Genomic DNA, 17980 nt, shown 5'->3' with positions numbered 1-17980 from the left:
GTTCAAAAAAAAGTGGGTCCCTGTGGGCCTCATGCTGATGTGGAAAACCACAAATTAACATTATCTATGTTGTATTCTATTTTTGCTTATTATGTTTAACATTTCCCAATTACATTTTTATCTGGTTCTGGCTGCACCCCAGAGTTTTGTGAGTTGTGAGTTTGACACCTCAAGTGTAGAGTATTCCTAATGAATACATTCCCTCTATCAATGCAAATCTCTAACTATGCTATTGAACAACTTATGGTGTTAGCGGGTAGCCTAGCCTAGTATTGAGAAGTTACATGACATGCCCAGGGTCACACAGCCAGTATGTGCCAAAAATGGGATTTGAACTCAGGTCTTCCTGACTCTGAGGCCAGCCCTTTATCCACAGTGCCATTCCTGTAACTGATAAATGACCAGAAAGATAAAGGGAAGGGGGAAAAGGAAAGGAAACTTGTAATCAACAAACAACCATTTGATGGTTTTTCCACCTAAACACATTTTGCTTTCACTGATAGAGGAAAATAAGAACAGTGGTTGTGTAGGTAGGATTTGAGGGACACTCTTAATTCTTAAAACTCATACGTTCCTACTAGAAAGCATTATGTTTGGTGGAATTAGTCATTCTCTAACTGAACTGCCCAGCCTCCATCTCAATTCTCCTTTCTTGTCAGAGCTATTTCCAGGTGGCAAAAATTGATTGATTGGAGGTGCCATTCCTTCTCTCTAGTCACCTTCCAGGAGAAGTATTTCCAGGAGAACAGTGGGTTGGCTAATGGGAGAGAAGCAAAGCTAAGAACATGGGTAATTTGCAACCTTGATAATTAACCCCAAAATAATGGAGTATTCTTTCCACCTCCCCCTCTACTTCTGGGAAGTTCTGCCCCTAACAGCCTTCTTTCCCCCCATTAACTCTGTCACTATTGCAGAAGACAAGCCAGGTTGCCAAAGGTCCTCGTTGTTACTTCTCCGCATGACCTCACACGCTTGAGTGGAAGGTGCTTGGTCAGCCAGCTGCCTGACGGTCACTTTTATCCTGCAGAAGTTCATTGGTACTTTTTGCTTTTGTTTCACAATCCCATACCAGGATTCAAAAAGAACATTATGTTCTCATTTTCACTTCATTTTTTTTCTTCTTGGGTCTATTCCCCTCCTTGTCATGCCCTTCAGAAGGATACTAGGAGAAATCAAAAGCCTTTCCTCAGCTGAGTGGAGATTCTCTAGGGAGAGCAAAAATTGATTTGAAGCCAAATTGGCATTTTGTCTTCTTATTTGAGAGTCATTTCACCCATTTCCTGTTCTTCTTTGGAGTAAAGAAGGTACTTACCTGGCAGAGAGATACTCTTTCATATGCCGACGTTCACTTATGAGAGATCCAGCAATGAAATTTGTCCAAAGTAAAATTTGCACAACATAGGTTGCCTCATACCATGATAATATTATGTAGAAAGACAGTGGAATTGTGGTTTGGAATTCCTTTTTTTTTTTTTAACTTCTCTATCATATGAACTGATGCAGAGTGAAGTGACCAGAACCAGGAGAACATTGTAGTTACAACAATATTTTTAAAAATACATTTTTATTTGTTTCATTAAATATTTCTCAATTGCATGTAAAAAAAAATTTAACATTCATTTTGTAAAAATGTTGAGTTCCAAATTCTCTCCCTCCTTCCTCCTCCTCTCCCCTTAAGAAGGCAAGCAATATGGTATCATTTAGTCATGCAAAACATATTTACATATTAGCCAAAGAAAACACCCCCCCCCCCAACACAAGAAAAATAAAGTAAAAAAGCATGATTTGTTCCGCACTAGACTTTTTTCATCATGGGTCCTTTGGAATTGTCTCAGATCATTATCTTGATCAGAGTAACCAAGGGTTGCCCATCATGACACTATTGTTTTTACTGTGTACAGTGTTCTCCTGGTTCTACTCACTTCACTTTGCATCAGTTCATTTAAGTCTTACCAGGTTTTTCTGAAACCATCCTGCTCATCATTTCTTATAGCACAATAGTATTTCATTACCTTCTTACACCACAACTTGTCCAGCCATTCCCCAGTGGATGAACATCCCTCTCAGTTTCTAATTCTTTGCCACCACAAGAAGAGCTACTATAAATATTTTTGTACAAATAGGTCTTTTTCCCTTTTTTTGATCTCTTTGGCATATAGCCCTAGTAGTAATATTAAACAGAAGTATTGTTATCCATGATCACCTATGAATGACTTAGCTACTCAGATCAATACAGTGATCCAAGACAGTTCCAAAGGACCCATGATGAAAAATGCTATCCACCCCCAGAGAGAGAACTGATGAACTCTTAAATGCAGACTGAAGCAGACTTTTTCACGTTATTTTACTTTCTTTGTGCAACATGGCTAATATGGAAATATATTTTGCGTGACTTCACATGTATAATTGATATCACATTGTTTGCGTTCTGAAGGGGTGGAGGGGAGACTGGAGGGTAGGAAAGAATTTGGATTTTTTCTTGGGATTGTGAAACAAAAGCAAAAAGTACCAAGAAATTTTAGAAAAAGAATGTTAAGAATAAATAGTTTTAAGGGAAAAAGCTATAGAAAGAGAAAACTTATGTTTATAAAGCACTTAAACTTTGCAAACATTGTGCCTCCATTATCTCATTTGCTTCTCACAGCCACTGCACTCCTATTTTGCAGATGAGAAAAGCAAAGCTCAGAGAGGTTTAAGTGACTCGATCAAAGATACACAGCTAATGATTGTGTGAAGTTGGGTTTGAACCCAGATCTTCCAGGTCCTGAATCCAATGGTCTTGGTGCACCAAACAACACCAGCACAACTTTTTTTGGTTTTCATCAGAAGAAATCCCTTTGGGAGATCTTGGCCCACTATAACTCAGACATCATCTAGTTGCCCCCCTTTCTCATTTTAAAGATAAGGAAACTGAGGCTCAGAAAAAGAAAATGTATTATCTGTTGCCCCCTCCCTATAGTCATGGCCCTAGAAATGAAGCCCAACTTGGACCCTTTAGAGGTCAAAAAAGTATTTGGTATCTCTTCTCCTCCTCTCATAGCGGTTCTGAAAGAGACCATCGAGTACCTAAGATTGCTTGGCCTCCTCACTTTTATCCACACTTCTCTCCATCCACATTCCAGAATTAGTCAAATGTCCTAGAAGTAGGAGGTCCCCCTAATTAATGTTGTTGCTTAGCATGCTGTATTATAGCTGGGCCTTTCCCTGATATCTTAACATAGACACTTAGCCAAGGACACACAGCAAGTCTCCTGACTCCCCATTCAAGGCTCCATCGTTTATACCAGGCTCTCTCTTCCTTGTTGAAGGTATATATTACCTACCCAGAATTCATGTGGAAAATTACCACTTTTTAAAAATACTTTCAATTTTAACTTAGCCTGAAGGTCTTTTTTTCCCTCAAGCTTTTTTAGATGAATTCTAATTTAAAAACATGTCCACCCCATTTAGACTTTCCCCCTGGATACTGTGAGGCTGGGATGGTAGGCATAAGTCATTTAGCTAAGAAGTGACAAGTCCCAGACTTGGAACCAAGCCTCCAATTTCCTAGGGCTAGTGCTTCTGGGACCCTCCGCTTCTTGGGCCCTTGGCATATCAGCATGTGGAGAATGGAGCTCTGAAGCCAGCTCTGTTTCCAGGAGAGTAAAGTGTATGCCCTAGCCCACATCTAAATGATCATTTGTCTTGAGTTTTCTTTTTATAAATAACATATTAGGATTGGTGACGGGAAGCCCTGAGTTTGGACCCTACCTCTGTGGGCTTTTCCAGCTCAAAATATAATCTTGTGTCCTGCCATATATGCACAGTAATGGTAACTGAAAATGGGCCCTGTTTAGTGATTGGCAGTAATGTGGCAAAATAAATCAAGGGGTCTTTAACCGCCTGTGGGGACACAAGAAGGAGTATTAGACAATTGGTCTTTTGCTAGTCACAGCCTCTGTCTGCCTGTTTCCTCAGCTGTAAAATGGGAATAATAATGGTACCTACCTCCCAGAGTTGTCATGAGAATAAAATGAATTAATATTTATACAGTGCTTAGCCCAGTGCCTGATACATAGTAGGTGCTTAATAAATGCATGTTCCCTTCCTCTTGTTTTCTCCTTCTGCAAAACTGTAGTTAAGTTGACTAAAACACAGGCTTCTCCTGCATTGATTTTTTTTTTTAATGAACTAAATTAGGGAACAAATTTGGCACCTTCTCTTTCCTGCTTAGATAGCAGAATAGCTGTAATAATTCCATTTAATGTTCCCACAGTCATCCGAGAGAACTGAGGCAGGACATTCAATTAGAGCGAAGTTAGCCCAGGCTTGACAGCTTTGCACTGCTTTTTTGGGAAACCTTATGCTGCACATTAATTCTTTTCACCTTGAACCCAGTGATGGAGCGAGCTGTTCCCCTTAAGAACATTAAGAACCTTTCAAGTATTAAGATTCCATGGGGAGTCATGGTGTGAAGGGGAGATAGGGGCTTGCAGTGTATCCAGAAAGTGAGTGCAGTCCAGGGGTGTGTTAAGAAATGTGATCATGCAAGTAAGAGCACGGGCTCCAGTGTCGGGATGACCTGAAGATCGAATCCTGGGCTCAGAGCCTCAGCACCACACCCAGAAATAACTGGCCATGTAACCTTGAGCAAGTTAATTAACCCCGATTGCTTAAAAAAAAAAATAAATGTGATCATGAATTAAATCTCTTCAGATATTGTCAGGGAGGGGAATTGAATTATCCTTTCTTCTCTGCCTTCTCTAATCTAGCCTGTACACCACCGCCACCATAATCTTCCTAACAAAATCGTTCCCAGTGCCATCGCCCTGCTCTGAAATCTCTGCTGGCTTCCTAATACCTATAGGAAGAAACAAGTCCAGATTCCTTGGTATGGCATGAGTATTATGTGAGATGGCCCCACTCTACCTTTTCAGGCTTATTTATGTGAAATTTTAGATGGCTCATCTCTTGCTGAATATACCCTGTACTTCCTTCCAGTGCCCAGGTGCCCCTTCACCATGAGTGCCCATTACTCAGTACCTTCGTCCCTACCTGTTAAAGAACCCACCCATTCTCCAAGGCTTGGTTCCGATCACACAGATGGCACCTATTTTTAGACAACTTCCCCTGTGTTTCAGACTCTCGGGGACCAGACAGTAGGATGAAATCATCATTGAATCCAACCTGTGTATAAGCAGGAATACTTCCGTAACATACTTAACAAATGGCCTTAGTCTGAAGACATCTAGTAAGAACAAGACCATTGCCTTCCAAAAGCAAACTGTTCTACTTTGGGACCGCTCTAATTGTTAGGAAGTTTTTCTTTGCATCATGCATAAACATGTCTATTTTCTACATCTGCCAATTACTCCCAGGATGCCCCCTGGGGCCAGGCAGAATGAGACTCATCCCTTTTCCCCAGGATGCCTATCATGCCCCCTCACAACCTCCTACTTCTCTCCTGTCTTTTCTCTCCTTTCTTTTCTCTTTGGTTTTTTAATTTCGAAATCATTTTAAATATGTGGATTTTTTCAACCTTAAACTTAGTATATATAATATAATATGATATATTATATGTACAATATAATAGGATACATACACAATATAATATATATTATACACATAATATATATTAGACATACGATATTGTTACATACCTAATATAATATGATACATTATCTACATCATATATTACATTATGTTTTATATATATATATATATATATATATATATATAATATAAGCACCTAGTATTTAGATTTTAAGTTCCAGGGTTAGCAAAACCATGGTGTTTGTTGTGGTTTAAGCTTGGTTCCCAACTCTTCTCTATTTTTGCTTTACCAATCAACAGACCTGTGTTGATCATTTATGTTCAAGTCATTAAGCTTCTTGGAAATGTGGTAAAATATAATACTTGGTCTTTCCCATTGTTATTAAGTCCAAACATATTCCTTCTTTATGGTGCTGTTTCTGAGAAAAGCATCAGTTTCCTTTTTAGAAAGTGAATTTTAAAATGTAAGAGTGAATCTATTTTATCTCTATTGAAAGGCATTTTTAGGTCATATTGAAAAATCATATTGATTCAGGAGCTTAGAGACCCAGTGTGATGTCATGGAAATCAGAGCATACCTAGGTTCAGCTTCCACTCCTGGTCATTTGTTAGCTGTGTGACCTTGAGCAGGCCACAGCCTCTTTGAGCCTCAGTTTCTTAATCACAACACTGGATTATTGAGAGCAGGAAAGGGCTTTAGAGACAACCTAATCAAGCCCCATCCCTTTACAGATGAGGAAACTTAGCCCCAAGAAAGTCAAAATGATTTATCTAAAATCACACAGAATCAGGGTTTGATCTCAAGGCTTCTGACCCTTAAAAAAACCCTCTCCCTGCAGCATGATGAGACTTAACTCCTACCCAAGAGTGGTGTTTGGTTACAAGACTCCCTATATGTGAAAATTATTTTCTCCCAGAAGACAGTGGAGAGGTGTGTGATAAGTGTAGATAGCCTACAATATGTAGCAAACAAGGAATTGGGGGGAAATGGAGTAAAAGAAGTCATTCAAAAAATGTATGAACAAAAAAGGTGGCATAAACACAAGGTACCAGTGTGGAATGCCTGCCAGCCCGCTGTGTGCTCACTCCATTGATAGCCTCTAGATGTTAAGAGAACTCAAGGAAGGCTGTTGCCATGTTGGGTGGATCTTCATGGCAAACTCCTGGGTAAGAGTTGTGTGGGATTGGTAGGCATTGATGGGTTGCAGCCCAAGTCCTTGGAGGGAGGATCCTCACCTGTGACAGAACAGGCCCACTGAGAATTTGAGAGAACACAACCTCAGAGAGTTGTGGTGAGGACCCAGGGAGATAATGTAGGTGAAGTTCATTGCAAACCATAGAAGACTGTGTAGATGTTTGTTCCCTTAATTGGCATGTGAGAAGGTAATGAGGCTATGTCCTGAATTCTCCTTTTGATCTGTTTTTAGCAGAGTACCTTCCCATGGCCAGTACCCAATAAATGCTTGTGACCTCAACAAGGCTTTCACTGTCCCTAGCCCATTGAGCCTAAGACATCCTGCAGCATTGACTGAAGCATGTTGTTTTGTGATTTTGGTGGTTGTTAAGGGTGGGCACAAGAAAGTCACTCCCCTCTCATCCCATGGGATTAAATTAGTGCTTTGGAAGCAGTTTTCAGAAAGCCAAATTCATGCAACTTGATCTTAATTAAGAAATGATTGGGTTAGTAGTCCAAAAAGGACTCTGCTGTTGTAATGATATCTAATCAAGTAAGTTCACTTCATTTGCTTTAATGAGCTTACCCCCGCCCCTTCCCTAGTATATCTTTTTGGGTTAGAGATACTGTTTTAAGCTCTTGCTTAATAAATATCTGAGGTATAACTCTGAGGTTGTGATGGGTATGTGTAATTTGTGGAACCATTTTCTTGTATTTATAGCCCATGTGTTAGATTATACTGATTGACTCGGTGACTAGAGCACCTGACCTGAAATTAGGAAGACCAGAGTTTAAATCCAGCCTCAGACTTATTAGCTGTGTGACCCTGGGCAAGTCACTTAGCCTCCATTTGCCTTAATACACTGGAGAAGGAAATGGCAAATCACTCCAGTATTTATCTTTGCCAAGAAAACGCTATGGACAGTATTGGTGTGTACAGAATCCCAGAGAGTCAAGCATGACTGAAGAAAAACAACAGTGACCTTTTATTGTCCCTCCTCCACCCCAGTTTCCATAACATTCCTTAGAGGTGTGTTTGTGTGTCTTAGAGGGACTCCCTTAATCAGCCTTCCCTCTGTGCCAGGCATCATCCTGTGTGCCTGGAATCAAGATAGAGATGAACTAGTCCCTGTCCTCAGGAAGCTTATATTCCATGAGGGGAGACAACACGTATATAAATAAGTCTATACAAAATCACTAAAGGTCTTTTGGTGGGGATGGCATGAGGAAGAAAGGGAACTGTTTTGAAGGCCTTGTATATTCTGCTTTTCTCTCCTCCTCACAGCTGACCACAGTGAAGCAGAAATTAGATGGACAGCCAGCTCTGCAGGCCAGATTCAAAGAGATCTGGGACAAGCTCCAGGCATCTGGCCAGGTCATCCCCCAGACTGTTGATGCCATGCTCTGTGTCATCCCTCAGAGCAGGAAACCCCACATTCTCTTATTTAACAAGAGACAAACAAGCCGCCGGACTTTACAGCCGCTTAATTCATCTCTGCTAGCTGAGTAGCTGTGGATTTGACCAATGGATACTCTGAACTGGATGTGTCATTCTGAGCATCTGAGAAATTGGTCAGAAGGAAATTAGGCCGAACATTTTTTTCTCCTCCACAGATTCCTGACACTCATTGACAACTGACATTCCAAACTGAGAGGTCAGTACTCTGGACTATTGTGAACAACATTGACCCAAACAACCAGATATCTTGATTTTTTTTTTAAAACATTAAGAATTGTGTGAAGAGTGACAGGTGGGCCTTTGAGAAAGTATATTGGCTTCCCAGTCCTCTTTCCAGGGCCTCAGTTCACACAGGCAGAGAGAAATAGCAGAGAAGGATTTCAGGTCTGGAGATACACTTTTCCAGCTTTGAATAAACCTTCCTTCCACAAGCACTTGTTAACATCCTTGGAAACTTGGTTCTGTTGTGGATTTCAAGAGGTTTGCTGTGTTGCCTTGCAAACAGTGGCTGCCTTCTTATTTCTTTGAATGCTCTCATTTTGTTTTTAATATCTAAAGCACCAACGCATCAATGCTGAGAAAGTCCCTAATAAAATATAGTCACAGCCATCATTTGCTAGAGGCAGGATTACATGAAAAATGTAACACAGCATGGAATTTGGGATAAGGAGCCCAGGATTTTGTCCTGGCTTCTGCCACTGCCTAATTTCTGTGACCCTGAGTCACAGCTCAGTGGCTTGGAACTGAAGTTTCTCTATCTGCAAGATGTCAGTTCTTGCACTGTCATATCCTCGAATCCAGATTTGAGAATTTCAGACAATGCCTAGGAAGGTAGGAGACTAATAAAAGAAGTGCATAGAACATCAAAAAGACTTTGTTGTCTTCTGATGTCAGTCTCTCAGCCCCATCCCCAGCCTTCATGAGGCAAACAGACTCAAACTTCATCTTTCAGCGCTATTAAATGCGCCCGCTTTAAATTACTACTTCCCGGTTTAGGGTAAATTATATGCCTTCCCAATAAGACCTATTTAAAATTCTCTATCTCTTCTCAGGCAGTGTGTGTCATGCATTGTCTGTCCTATAATTCATCTCTCTTGTTAATGGTTTTCTTTCCTGTCTCCATTTGGAGTGCCTTATTTTCAGTGAAAAGAACTGTGTCTTTCGTGAGAGCGAAGGACCCAGTTCGCAAGTGCCCTCGGGTACCACTTCAACCAATGGCTTGAAATAACAGCATCTGGAAAATATGTATGAAAATACACAGTGGTCCCGTCTCAGCTGTGCCTTTTGTTGTGATGTTCGAGGCATGTGTATCTGCCTGGAGTGCGGCCGACGCCAATGAGCAGCAAAGCCCGGGCTTCTTTCATTTCTGATGCCACCTGCCCTTTTCCCCACATCCCTTCCCTCCCACCCCACCCTGCACTTTGAGCAGGTGGGCACTTTTGAAAGTAGTTCTTCAAGAAATGTTATTTTGTATTATTGTTCACAGGCAGCAGGTTTTCATAGATATTAAAACTCTGAAAGGCCTTGGAGGTCATCCCTCATTTACCAATGACCAAATTGACATCCAGAAAAGTCACTTGCTAGAGAGCACACAGCTAATTACTGGCAGGTTAGAACTGGAATCTGGGCCTCCTGCCTCAGCCTAATGGTCTTTCCACTAGACCTGATATCCCTCCTAAAGGAGGACAGTATTGGGTCAACCAAGTCAGGAAAGTGTAAAGCATCCAGACATAGTAAAGGCTATGCCTTGAAAGGAAAGTCACTTGGAGCGTGGTGATTTGACTGCAGAATACACAAAAAACATGCTTCTTTCTTTCCTCATAATCATTGCTTTCAGAAGATGTTATCTTTATTCATGACTTGTGCTAAGCTCTAGAGAGCAATTAAAAAAAATTATTGATATCTTTGACGTTTACATCACCTCTGTTTCCAAATATATTCTTCTCCCTTTCCTTCATCCAGTGAGCTGGTTCTTGTAAAAGAGAATATAAAAGACAGGAAAGAATTTTTAAAGCAGTTGACCAAAACAAGCCAGTCCATCAACTGAATTTAGGGGTATATGCAATGTTGCACACACTTTGTTCCCCATTTCTGCAATGAAATGAAGGGAATGCATTTTCTCAACTTCAGGACTAAGCCCAGGTTATTCTAATTATGCATTGTTCAGGGTTTTTGTTAGTGTTGTTTCCATTTACATTGTAGTCATGTAAGCACACACTTAAATGTCATATAAATGTGGTCAATGTAAATACACAATGTGTGGGTGTATTCTAGATGCATCACTTTAGATTGTAAGGTCCCTGAGGGGAGGAATCCCGTCGTTCATCTTGTATCTCCCTAGCTGAATATGAATACCACATACTCTGCAAATATTGGGTACTAATGCTGCTGGTCCATTCCTGTGATTGGTTTGGAAATTATTTCGGTGGATATAGAACAGCAATTCAATTTAAGCACTGCACTAAGTCCTAGGGATACCAAGACAAAGACAGAATCGTCCTTAGAGAGGTCTTCTGTAACTTAAAGAATGACTCAGTGATTTGCTTAGCATCCTACAGCTGGTATGTATGAGAGTCAGGGCCTGGACCCAGGTTTCCCTGACTTGAAGTTGGGCCTTCAGTTCACACAAGGCCCTGCTGCTTCTTACTGGATAATTAGTGAACATCTTTTGAACAAAAGAAATACATGAACATACCCTGCCTTTTGGGAGTGTGTAGTATTTTTGATCACCTGGGTATGTCTGATTTGTTAAAAGTCAAGTCGACAAGCATTTATTAAACACCTATCATAAGAAACACAGGGTGTATGAGGTGTTCAGGGAGGATGAGCCCCTCCAGAGTGAGGGCTTGCCGAGCCCTTTTCAGGACTGCTCATCCACCTGGCCCTCAGCTCTCACCTGTGGTTCCAAGAAGTTGTGTGGCATGGGCAGTGGCCACTCCCCAGTAAAGGCATCTTGGTAGGTGGGCTAAACCAAGTTGAGGGTCAAAGCCATGGAAGACTTACCCCAAGCTTGTGAAGATTTCCCCCATTGGAATAGGCAGATGAGAACAGTTTGTTCCAGTGGCCGTGAAGGCTGCTGAAGCAGGTGCTGTGGAGTGCTTAAGGCCTGGGTCCACATCAAAAACGCCAAGGTCATCCCCTGCATCCTGGGCCATCGCCAGTCATCCTGACTTTTGTCTTGTCGCTGGACTCTGGAAGAGAGAGTGAGTCTGAGGACTTTGTGCATCTCTGCCTCACTTAAATCCAATTTACTCGAGTTAAGATTTCGCTCTGATCTCATTGGACCTCTTCAAAAATAAAGAACACACAACAATCCTAAGAGACATTTCCACATACACTTCTATTACAACAACTTGGTATCCTAACTACCGCAAGTCCTTGAGAATCAATGTGCTGCTGCCCACTTCCCAACCACAGAATCTTCTTTCACTTGTGCAAAGAGACCCCACCCTTTGGCTGTCATGCTTGTGTGAACTTCATGAGGCTTTCTGAGCGGGAGTATCACCTTTGACCGTATCAGGGCATTCTCCTCTAAGCACCCCTCTGCTCTCCTGCTAAGGCAGAAAAAGCCTGTCTGGTTTTGGACTGAGAGTTGCTATTAATTGTCAGGATGATGCAATGATTGTTAATGTTTTATGATGCTGACACTGTGACCCTGCTATCTATGGGACCCTTTGAAGTCATCAAAGAAAAATGAAACATAGTTTGAATTAATTTCCACTATTGCATCCTAATTTGAAAATTTCATTTTGTATGATGTGGATTTGCTTATTCATTGCTTCAACAATCTGGGATCTCTTTAGTCATTCTGTTCTACCAATGCTGATTGCAACCCCTGTGTAGAACCTTTAAAGTTTATGTGAGTTACTATAGTTAAAAAGAAACAAATCCTTCTGCAGACCCATACTTAAAGCTAATATTTTAATCTTTCACACATTTTTAATTCTGTGAAATGAAGGCTATATTTATAATCCATATGGGTTATATAATAATTATTCTATAACATTATTTTTGTTGTTTAGTCATTTCCAACTCTTCCTGATCCCCATTTGGGGTTTTCTTGACAAAGATACAAGGCACTGGCCTTGGTTGGAGGTTGGGAGACCTCAGGACAAGCCATGACTCAGACACTCCCAACAGGTGTGAGATGGAGATGATGTTAGCAACTTCCTCACACATTTGTTGTGGGCATCAAATGAGTTCTTAGAATCATAGATCCTAGCTGGAAGGAGCCTCAGAGGCCATCTCATCCAGGCCTCTCATTTTGCAGATGAGGAAACTGAGGCCCAAGGAGGTTAAGTGACTTGTCCAACATCACACAAATAGATATTGTAGTTCAGGGCTGGGGAACCTGCAGCCTGGAGGCCACATGTGACCCTCTAGGCCCTCAAGTGCCTTTGCCTGAATCCATGCTTCACAGAACAAATCCCCTTAATAAAAGGATTTGTTCCGTAAAACTTGGACTCAGGCAAAGGGCCACACCCAAGGACCTAAAAGGCCACCCCTGATGGAGATCAAGCACTTCCCAAAACTTAAAACTATATAGACATCTGCTGTGTCCACCATGCAAGGCTATCACATGGAAAGACAAGGACTGTGTTTTGGTGAATGGAGAGCAGGCCTCCGAGACCTGGATTTGACTCCCACCTCAAACATTTTGCTTCTGGGACCCTGAGCAAGTCACTTTAATGCCTCTGCACCCCCCAGGCAGCTTTCTAAAGCGTCAAGCTGCAAAGGAGTTGCTAGTGTGCATTGGTAAACAGTTTTCTTACCCCACCAAACAAAATAAAAGATTCCACCCTCCTGCCCCCTCCCCCCCAAATCATGAAGAAAGATTCGATTTGTTGCAAAGAACTAAGCTTCCTAATACAGAGCAATCTCAGAGTGGAATGTTATGTTTGTAGTTGTTTGCAACTCATCTTCCCCATTAAAATGTCAGCTCTTTGAGGGGAGTGCATGTGGTAAGCACATATGTTTGTTGACTGACAATAGCAGTCTTTAGGCTTCTTACTGGGGCAGCTAGATAGTCCTGGGCTTGGAATCAGGAAGGTTCATCTTCCTGAATTCAAATCCAGCCTCAGACACTTCCTAGCTGTTTGACCCTGGGCAAGTCATGTAACCTGTTTGCCTCAATTTCCTCATCTGTAAAACGAGCTGGAGAAGGAAATGGCCAACCACTCCAGGATCTTTGCCAAGAAAACAAAAAATCAACAGTAATCTTACCGGAGTTCTTCTGGTAGAGAGCAGGTAACTACTTTTCGGGAATCTTGTAGGAGAGATTCTTGTGCAGGTGTGGCTTGGGCCAGATCATTTCTGCTGTTCCTCCAGCTCTGGGATTCGGTGTCAACAGAGAGAAAGAAGGGAGGGAGGGAGAGAGGGAAGGAGAAAAGACCTGTGGAATCCTGACTGTCCTTTGCTGCATAGTTCTTGGGCCATACTATAGATTTAGTTGCTTCGTGGTATGATGGAAAGACAATCCTTTGCCCTTTAAAGCTGGCTATTAATAAAGCCCTTGTAGGGTGATTCCAACAGTGTGCCCTAGAGTTGGGTCTCTCCTAAGAGACATCTTGGCTGTAGCTTGTCTGCAGACTGACACTCTCATCAATGCAGACAACCAACTGACAAGGCAATGAATTCTCAGCTTCCTGGGGGCTTCCGAGGTTCTTTCTCCTCTCCATTCCTTCTTAAATCTAGGAGGGCAAAGGAGGTAGCAGAAGATGACCACAGCTCAGGGGGCTGTTCATTCCCTTCCCTGCCTTCACTCTAATGTTCTGCCCCCCACCCTTAGTAAAGGTTGATTCAAATCCCTGGGTCTCCACACCTAAGCAGCATGCAGAAGCTCTGGGATGGGAACCTGGAGCTTTGGGGCTGCAGGCTCCTCACCCCTGCTCTGGGACCACTGGCTGCCAGTGACATGACAAGAGAAGAAAGGGCCTCTGGTAAAAGTGATTGCTCCTTATAACTCCTTTAAATGTAGAACAAGTAAATTCAACTTATGCAGGAACTTCAAACTCTCTGGAGCCAAGTGATGGATGGGCTCTTAGCTCATGTAAATTCAAGATAGACGCCCACAGATGACACTTCGGGCAATCTGAGTTTAAGATGACTAAGGTGACCTTCTGTCTCCTAGCTGGAAGTCATTTGATTAATGACATTTAATTTGAAGAGCCCTTCCAGCTGAAGCCTGGTGCCTTAGAGCAGTGCCAGTGAAATCACACATGGTACCAAACACCGAGAGGAATGTAGCACAGAGACAGCCAGGACAGAACAGTCACGAGAAAGAGGAGAAACCCAACCTGGGGCTTTCAGTCCCCCTGCTTGGCTTCCCCCTACAAAGTCACAGGTGACTGAGAAAATCCCACTTCAAATTTGGTACATAGCATCTCTCAATGTCTCATTCACAGATGGAACCTGCTTTTTTCTCTTCAAAATTCAACTCAGGAACTAGAATATGAGCTCCTTGACTGTCTAATATTGGCATTTGTAATCCCAGAACCGAGCTAAATGCCTGGCACATAGTAGGAGCCTAATGAATGCTTATATTGTTTGGGATGTTTATTGATTGACAAATGGATTCTAGAGACTGATAGTAATCAAATCTTTAGACAAGTTTAGTGACTGAGTTAAAAAAGAGTAGCTTGCATTCTGACAGTACAGAATTAAATAGAATAAAATATGGAAGGATTATGTCCTGACAGGTTACTATAAGCCGGTGGTCTCTGCACAAGCTGGTGGCTCCTTTAGTTCTAATGCCAGCAATACTGAGCTGAGCTCTTGGGAGCTGGAGAGAGACAGGAGCGGCCACCAGAGGGCACTCAGCATCATGCTTTCCCAAAGGGTGTTTTGAGTTGAAATGATAATTTCTCCAATTCTGAACCAAAAGGCTCAATAGAAATGGCAGCCATAGAAAGAATGTAGGGGTTTGTAGAGAGTAGTACCATTATCAAGTACAGAGTCCTCTATTCTTAGAGGTGGGATATTATTAGAATGGAGAAAACAGAAGGGTGATTCCATTGCTGAAATTATACTAGAGTAATGATGTGTATGTGTGAATAATCCCATACAGTCTCGGCAAGGCAACTTGTAATGCATCTCCTCACTAGAGAGAGAGAGGACGCAAAGGGAGAGACCTCATTTAGGTCAGGTCTGCCCTTGTAATTTTCCAGACAAATTAAGGAGGAATAAAGGGGGTGCAACTGTTTGCCAAAGTGAGGTACCAGGAGAAAGAACTCGAGGGGGTGGAATTTGGCACCTAAGTGGTCTGGGGCCAATTTAATCGTATCTGTGATTATCAGTCTGAGCTCTCAGACTCTCCTCTCTGACTCATACTTCTGTCAAGCCCCAAATAGATTTGTGATGCTAGGTCTCATTGGAAATTGCTAGTAAATGAATGGAACACACAGACACATGGACACACATACACACAAAAACACACAAATTTTTATTCAGTCCTTACTATGTTCCAAAGACTGTATTGATACAAAGAGGGGAAAAAAAGTACTTTCCCTCAAGGAGCTCACACTCTAATTGGGGAAGACAGCTCGTGTCCAAGTGATCGGATATAGGGTGGATGGAAAGGCCCAGAGGTCTTAAGGGTGCAGCTACTGGACACATGGCAGGACAGAACACTCGTTAGAAGGCATTGAGGTGTCTGCTGCATTGCATGGAGAGCCAGGATAGAAGGAGTTCACTAGGAGCAAAGCATGATTATGTTTTAGTGGCTTTATTTTTTCCACATTTAGAAACAAGTCAAAGAGGGGAGGGCATGTTTCCATGAAAATATCAATAAATACTTATTGTGAGCTCATAGGGTACATGTCCTTGTCCTAACTTTAAGGGATAAGAGATGGGGCTGGGGAGAAAGGGACATTGTGTACAGACCAGAGATTTATATGACCTCTGACATTTTGGAGCATATGGCCTAATTGACCCAAGACAAATGAATTGTAGTCATAGTAAACAAATATATAGAGTAAGAAAGCTAAGGATGTCCAGTAATGTGGGGTTGGAAGTGCAGTAGTGAATTTGGGACTGAAAAAGACTACAATGCAGATTTTCGAGGTTGAAATATGTCTACAGAATCCATAAATATAGGGTATTGTTGTATCTGGATCTGGGGTTTCATTGGCACAGGAGAGGTCCTGGTGAAAAATCTCTATGTATTTATTCCAATCTACCACCTAAGGAGTTTTCCTGAGGTGTTGAAAAGAAAAGTGACTTGTCCAAGGTCTCACAGCCAGAATGTATCAGAGACAGGATTCGAGCCCAGATCTTCCTGACTCTTGGGCTTCTTCTCTATTTCCTAGACCTCATTGCCTCTCATAAACATTCCTGGTGATGATAAAGAACGGAAGGATCAGGATAAAATTGAGCAAAATAGAGAAAACAATGCTGATTTTTATTCTGAAAAAAAAATTCAAGAATAAATATTTTTGTGAAATATATAACTTTAGATTTTATATTTTAAAGCATTCATTACCATTGAAATTTATTTTCACAAAACCACTCTTGATATGACACAGGACTCCCCAAATTTGGGAAATGTAGGTATTGGGGTACTGTAGCTTCCTTTTGTTTTATTTTAATTTTCAGTTCTAAATTCAATCCCTCTCTCTTACCCATTTCCTCCAAAATTGAGAAAGGAAGACATACAATACCCATTATACATGTGAAGTTATAGCTTACTTTAAGTAAAAGACTATAAATTTATTTATATCCATTATAATTAATTAATTATATATAATTAAATATATATAAATTATATATAAATAAATATATAATTAAATTATATTTATATTTAAAAGACTATAAATATGTTTTAATAGTAAGATTTAGAGTGGGAATTGGGAGAGACCATCCTTTCTCTTGCAGCTGGGTGGTACAGTAGAGAAAACATAGGACCCGAGGCAGGAATATTCTTCTTCCTGAGTTCAAATCTGGCCACAGACATTTCCTACTTCTGTGACCCTGGGCAAGTCACTTAACCTGTTTGCCTCAGTTTCCTCATCTGTAAAGTGAACTGGAGAAGGAAATAGCAAAGCACTCCAGTATCTTTGCCAAGAAAACCCCAAATGGGGTCATGAAGAGTTGGACATGACTGAACAAGAACTGACTGCTGTAGATCTCAAGTTATAATCCGGTGCATTTTCTATACATACAGCCATGCATTAGCAATCATAAATACTGCTGTTTACTTAAGAAGGCAGAAGAAATAACACTACATCATAGATACTAATTAATATATTAAATTCAATACATAAATGATAAATATATCACAATATGCTTATGAACCTAGATTACACTTTCTCATCGATGTATTCAATATCTGTGGTGAAGAATAGACACATTCACAGTTGGAGGAGCCTGGCAGGAGAGTAAATGAGGGAGGAAAACCCTTGTATGCCCAGAGTAATTCATGACTCTGGACCCTGGTCTTTGATGTTTTGGGCCCATTCAGGATTATCTGCACTACACAAAACTACTTCTCTGCTCATCACTTGGCTGTCGATTCTTCCCACTGTTCAACTGGACAAATGGTCTTCTCTTTTCTATTCATATATAACATTTATAAGTTCTTTCAATTTATCCTCAAAAAGCCATTTAGAAAGTTGTGCCTGTTCATGTGAATAGTAATTATCTGTAAGCCAGACAACTACAAAGCTCTTCAATCTGGTAATCTCTGGGCTATATAGACCAGCCTAGCCAGTTATTCATGCACCTGGATGCTATGTTGTCCATTTAGAACAGGGCTCATAGTAATACAGCTGAAGCTGACTCTTTAAGTCAAGCAAACAAACCTAGCCAAACTCACTCAA

The 17980-nt window shown here is 41.2% G+C and overlaps 1 protein-coding gene across 5 annotated transcripts in view; it reads left to right on the top strand.

Moving 5' to 3' along the window:
* The window catches only part of PTCD2 (pentatricopeptide repeat domain 2), a 61111-nt gene that overhangs the window by 32996 nt on the left and 10135 nt on the right, over positions 1 to 17980 (top strand). For 3 of the 5 annotated variants that reach the window (XM_069084977.1, XM_069084979.1, XM_069084976.1), the window contains one exon: positions 7992 to 10074. The exons of the other annotated variants lie outside the window; for them this stretch is intronic. In XM_069084977.1, the coding sequence (XP_068941078.1) occupies positions 7992 to 8216 (225 nt within the window). In that variant the 3' untranslated portion in view covers positions 8217 to 10074. Of the gene's footprint in view, positions 1 to 7991; positions 10075 to 17980 lie in introns of those variants that run through there. 5 annotated transcript variants of the gene reach the window in all.

The sequence above is a fragment of the Petaurus breviceps genome, unplaced genomic scaffold, assembly GCF_028583685.1.
Source record: "Petaurus breviceps papuanus isolate PSGF00001 unplaced genomic scaffold, PetGlider_PUasm1.0 175, whole genome shotgun sequence".
NCBI classification, from domain to species: Eukaryota; Metazoa; Chordata; class Mammalia; order Diprotodontia; family Petauridae; genus Petaurus; species Petaurus breviceps.
The sequence above is the reverse complement of the archived record's forward strand: the minus strand, read 5'-3'. Positions and strand labels throughout refer to the sequence as shown.